Source organism: Fulmarus glacialis, unplaced genomic scaffold, assembly GCF_000690835.1.
Source record: "Fulmarus glacialis isolate BGI_N327 unplaced genomic scaffold, ASM69083v1 scaffold14387, whole genome shotgun sequence".
Lineage (NCBI taxonomy): Eukaryota > Metazoa > Chordata > Aves > Procellariiformes > Procellariidae > Fulmarus > Fulmarus glacialis.
Genome location: NW_009222700.1, coordinates 3111 through 8781, shown reverse-complemented (window position 1 = coordinate 8781; position 5671 = coordinate 3111). Strand labels below are relative to the sequence as shown.

The 5671-nt window shown below is 43.7% G+C and overlaps 1 protein-coding gene across 1 annotated transcript; it reads left to right on the top strand.

The window, feature by feature from the left end:
- Positions 1–4: 4 nt before the first annotated feature.
- RFNG (RFNG O-fucosylpeptide 3-beta-N-acetylglucosaminyltransferase) lies at positions 5–5453 on the top strand (the record flags this gene model as incomplete). The annotated part of the gene is made up of 8 exons (XM_009581551.1): positions 5–160; positions 1027–1075; positions 1597–1699; positions 2089–2242; positions 3281–3369; positions 3458–3623; positions 4918–5003; positions 5226–5453. Coding segments are annotated over 8 exons (870 nt in total), but the record flags the coding sequence as incomplete, so codon positions are not given.
- Positions 5454–5671: the final 218 nt, after the last annotated feature.

Below are 5671 nucleotides of genomic sequence, written 5' to 3'. Positions count from 1 at the left end.
GCAGCCCGCGCGGAAGGGCCGCCTCGGGTCGGCCGGGGGCTCGGGCAGGGAGAGCCTGGAGCTGAAGGACATCTTCATTGCGGTGAAGACCACCAGGAAGTACCACAGGAGCCGGCTGGACTTGCTCCTGCAAACCTGGATCTCCCAGGCGAGGGGACAGGTGAGGCTTCGCTAGCGGGCTGGGACAGGCGGCCGGGAGCCTCGTCCCTCTCTTTTCCCGGGCAGCCGCTGCGCTTTCTCTCCAAGTTTTCCCTTGTTAAAGACGTCCTTCTTTGTAAGACTGAGGAAGGTCGTCTTACCTAAATAGTTCGTCTGAACCTACCTCCAAAAGAGTTCGCTGTTGATTAAGCTAGTCACTTGCAATCTGGGATCGGTGGTCAAAGCAGAAGGTTTGCTGACTTTTGTATGACTGTGGAAAATACTATGTGATAGTGAAAGATCCTTAGTGCTGATGCATCTAAGCCAGTATTTTGGAGTATTGGAGCTCAGCGACTTAGGCTTTTCCATAGAACAACATAGAATTTGTTCCCTTGTTTGGGAATTTCGATATGTTCAAGCACATTAATGCAATTTTGTCCAGCAGTTGGGACAAGACAGCGTTACCACCTGGCACTTTCCACCCTGACTTTCATTCTTTCCTTTTACCTTGCTTAACAGCTGTGGGTGACTCCTAGCCAGAGAGAGGAGGTGAAGTTGCAGAGGGAGGTACTACCAAAAAAGACAGTCATTCCTATCTGGAAATTGGTTGTCTGTACCGTGAGACAAGGAGAGTAAAATCTTGGATGCTTTACTGATATGAGACTCTTCTGGTTTGCAATGCAAAAACTTATCAAATAAGGCAAGGGCTGAAGTTGCTGGGGTTCTCTCCACCGCCACTCCCCACCCCACTCCCAATGGCTACTGTGAAATAAACTAACAAGACAAAACATTCAGAATTCTGACTGCAACTGAGCAAAGTTGAAATTAGTTTCTGAAATTCTCAAATGTGGACACACCTTTCTCCCAACCCATTTTTGTCTCCCGCAGACATTTATATTCACAGACTGGGAGGATCAGGAGCTACGCCTGAAAGCAGGTAAGCTGTGTAGCATAGGGGCATGCTGTCTGCTATAACTGAGCTTTGTTTCTCTCGTACTTTCCCTAGAAGACCTTATTTCATGCTGTACAAGCAATTAGGGAAGTTAAGATGGAGAAAATGGAGAAAACTTCTCCTTTCACAGGAGAATATGCTGTTCCTACTTACCACCTGGACAAGATGCCTGGAACTTCCTGAATACTGGGTTCACCTTTGCACCCACTTCCTTCCTGTTAGTAAGCTTAAGTCTATCTGGTCCAAAGTTATATTAGGTATTTCCTTTGCATACAGTCTCATGCACTATTTATATACCCTGCACTCACACATTTTTGTGTACTCTACAGCTTGCATGCCATATGCATAACCCATGAGCCCTGCCTGTCCTGCAGTTTACTCTCCATGTGTGCACCATATGCACTTCAGATGTACAGCATTAGTGCCAAATGTGCACTTCTTTTGTAGTCTTTTTTTGGACTACACATGCTTCTCCAACCTGAAGAGGCTGATCTTTATTTTTCTAGGGGATCATATGATCAACACCAACTGTTCTGCTGTCCATACCCGGCAAGCTCTCTGCTGCAAGATGTCTGTGGAATATGATAAATTCCTGGAATCTGGGCAAAAGTAGGTGAAACACGTTTTTCTGATTGACTTTGTTTCTTCCAGTTCTGTGTTCACAGGAAACTTGAGTAACTTTCTCTGCTCTGGTAAGGAATGCAGTATAAGCGAAAACATGGTGATGAGCATAAGGAAGGGAGCACAGCATGAAGTAGTGTTTATAAACAAGCATCATCTAAAAGGTGGAAAGGATGATAATCTAAAGGGGATTATTAATTTCAGCCTCTTTCCAGAATTAGGATCTGTGGGGGCTTTCAGCTTCCAAATTCTGTAATTCAGGACAATGGGAAATGCTTTCTGCTCCAAGCCTGAAAGGCTAAGACCCAGCTGTAAACCTATAGCTCTTTTCTTTGTCACTACTCTGCAGTAACTTTCTTATTTTGTTCTGTTTGAAGATGGTTTTGCCATGTGGACGATGACAACTATGTGAACCCTCGGACTCTCCTGCATCTCTTATCTGCCTTCTCACACAGCCAGGATGTCTATGTGGGGCGACCGAGTCTGGACCATCCCATCGAAGCAGCTGACCATGTCCAAAGTGATGGATCAGTAAGCAAAATTTGCAGTTAGTCTGAGAGACATCCTGACCTTCTAAGCTTTTAAAACCTTGAGAGTTCATAGGATTCCCCCATAAAAACAAGTGATTTAATCTGCAAGCAATGAACCTGGCACTGGTCATTTTCAGAGACAGGGTGCTGGGTTAAATGAACCTTTGATCTGACCTCATATGCATATGTAAAATAGGGTTTGTCTCCTGGGTGGGTGTCTGTTTCTCTTCCTTTACTCGTGTATGTTGGTGATCTCCCTCACACTGAGGTGATTAGGGCTTCCCCACCTTGACCCCTTTTCCTTTAGTGATTTGGGTGGGGGGGAGTGTTCCTTATTTTAGGGCTTTGCAGTTTGGGTTGGGGTTTGGATTTTTTTGTTTGTTTGTTTTGAGAGCAGTATCACATTGTCATGATCTTTAACCAATCTCGGATGGGTGACAAAGGCTCTCTGGGCATACAGGGCATTTCCAATACTGAGAGGTTATTAGGTTTCCAAGAAGTGGAAGCAAACATATCTCAGTCTCAAGATACATGTGCTAAAGGACAAGTCCTCACCAGGTCGCCTATACTAACAGGCCTAAAGATAAATCAATCCACTGGCCAGAAAGTCAGTTACAAAGCAGCTTGTTAGGGAAAACTCTGCACAACAAAATAGTCTCCTTGGACATGGAGCCAAGTCACTAATGGACCACCTTTGATTTCCTCAGGAACACTGAGCCGGCTGTGATCCTTGGCTAGAATGACCAGGGGACAGATGGAATTGGGTAGGAGCAGGACTATAGTTTCCCATTTTATGTGTGCTACCTCAGTTGTGCTAACTTGATGGTTCACCTGCTTTCAGTTCCAGGATAGTTTCCTTTGAGAGAACAGCTAGCTAGGCTTTCAGCAGCCTAAAAAAATAGGAATTAATCTGTAGTCTTGTTCTCACTCAAGTGCAGTATATCATATCCAATAGAACTTGAAGTTCCCTTCCCTGCCCAGCCAAATGGAAGAAGCCGATTATCAGTAACTACTTTGTGTTTTTCTTGTTGCTCTTCAGAAGACAACCGTGAAATTCTGGTTTGCCACAGGTGGAGCAGGGTTCTGTATCAGCAGAGGTCTTGCTCTGAAGATGAGTCCCTGGGCCAGGTAAACACTTCCTAGCTGAGCTCCATCAATATGCGTTTGGTAGGCTTTAAAGCATATTTCGTCTTATCTCCTATGCTATGTCTCACAGCCTAGGTAATTTCATCAGTACTGCAGAAAGAGTGCGTCTTCCTGATGACTGCACTATTGGCTACATCATTGAAGGGCTGCTGGAGGTAAAGCTGCTGCACAGCCCGTTGTTCCATTCCCATCTGGAAAATCTGCAGAGACTACAAGGCGAGTCTGTGCTGCAGCAGGTAGGGCTGAGTCTCATGTCCTGTTCTTATAATTACACCTCAATCTGATGAGAAAGAATACTCTCCATAGACTTAGCACTTTTCAGCAACGAAGGATGTCTACAGACTTGCTGTCCTGTCCAGTTCCTTCATTTAGGTAAAAAGCATATTTTCACCCTAGCCAACTAGGTCATATAGCTGTCCTCTTCTTTGGGAACATATTCTGCTATATTAAGCCTAAATATGGTGGTCTCCATCTCCTTCTAAACTCTGACTTTCCATGAGTCACAGAAGCAGCAAGTGTAGAGGAGGCAATGTTTAGTTTGCCTGCCATGTAAGAAAGTATTTCTGGTTTTGCCTAACAAAGTCTAAGTCTTCATTCATGCTGTTCAAAAAGACTAGTGTCGCAGCTATAGAAAGAACCTCTTCAGTAACTAAGACGTGGTTAAATGTTTGATCATTTTTAAGAATAACTTGCCTGAATTTCAAGAAACTTAATCAGTGTTTGTTAGGAAAAATCAAGTTTTTTTTTTAGTTGCTGGGATACGTTTTTACTCATGGGCAGTAGACGGAGCTATAAGGCTATCCAGAAGCTTTGTCTGCCTCTTACTGTTTGGCACCATGAAAAAACGAGAGTGTGGTTTTGCCCCTACAAACTGCTTGGTTGTGTTTTCCTGGCAATTGTATTAGGCAGCAGAAATGTACGCTTGGGGCCAAATTCCAGTGTGACGTAATCTCCTTCATGTTAGTGAATTTAACTGTAGGCTGAATACAGCCTTTCGTTGGTGATCATTGTTTCCCAGAGACTGTGACAGCTAACCCTAAATCCAGGAAATTTACAATTAGACAGAGAATATAAGTCGTCTTGTACCTGGCACCTGAAAATTTCTTAATACAGTGCTTGTGTGGAAGAATAGCACTGAATTGGATTTCCAGAGATCTAAATTTTGTTGCCAGGTTTGTCACACGGCAGTCCTTTGCATACCATTTAACATCCAAATGTTTCTATTTTCCCCCTGTGCTAAGACACTACTAGCAGTTGTAGTTGTAACTACATCTTGTCCTTCAGGGCAAGGCAACTTTCAGCTCCTTTCGTTATTCTCCCACATTGCCTTTAAATGAGCAGTGGTCCATTTGATAGCTGCCCTTCAGTGCCAATATTGCTTATGTCAAAACTAACCAGTGTTTTTCAAATGTAATTCATTGTTCAGATCAGGCAGGATCCTTGGAGTCTTTCTTCATACCTCATTAATAATCCGCTCTGTTTTTCTGCATTAGTGTTACAATTTCTGAATATTTATTTGCTTTTACTTAGGTAACCCTAAGTTATGGGGACCCTGAGAACAAACACAATGTTGTGAGTGTGGGGGGAGTGTTTGGCCTTCAGCAAGATCCCACCCGGTGAGTGTCCACTTCCAGAACAAAATCTCCCTGCCTTGTTCATGTTTATCAACTGTAAGATGATCAGACCCACTAATGGGGTTATTTTCTCATGTCAGCTCTTGTCGCTGTGCCAAAGGCAGGTAGACCCACCCTCTCTGCTCTGTTAGACTGCTGCACATTCAGTGCAGCATACTAGTTCCTTGCATGGAGAATTCCAATCTAATTTTTTTTTCTTCATAGATTTAAATCTGTCCATTGTCTGCTCTATCCTGATACTATTTGGTGCCCTGCTAAGAAGATCTCTTAATTCTTGACCAGCCGTTGACACCTGTATCTTACCTAGTTTGTGTAAGACAGGAGTTGTGGTGGACTTTTTTTTTTTCTTTTTTCTTCTGGGAGACAACCAGAGGTATCTACAAAGGAGGTAGACAGACTCCACTTACAAAAGCAAGAAGGTGTGGTTTGTTCAGCTGCAGCCTGGGACATTCTAAGAAGAATCCTTGTCCTTTTGTCCAGCGGCTCTTCGTATAATGACTACAGTCGTATGTGTACGCGTCACTTTACACTTTTGTCTGATGTTATGTGAATCTGTGCTTGGACACATCCTAGGCAAATGCAGTACTTGGAATGATAGCATTCTTACTACTGTTAGGGGCTTTTAGAGGCCATTGTCTTGAAGCTGGAGT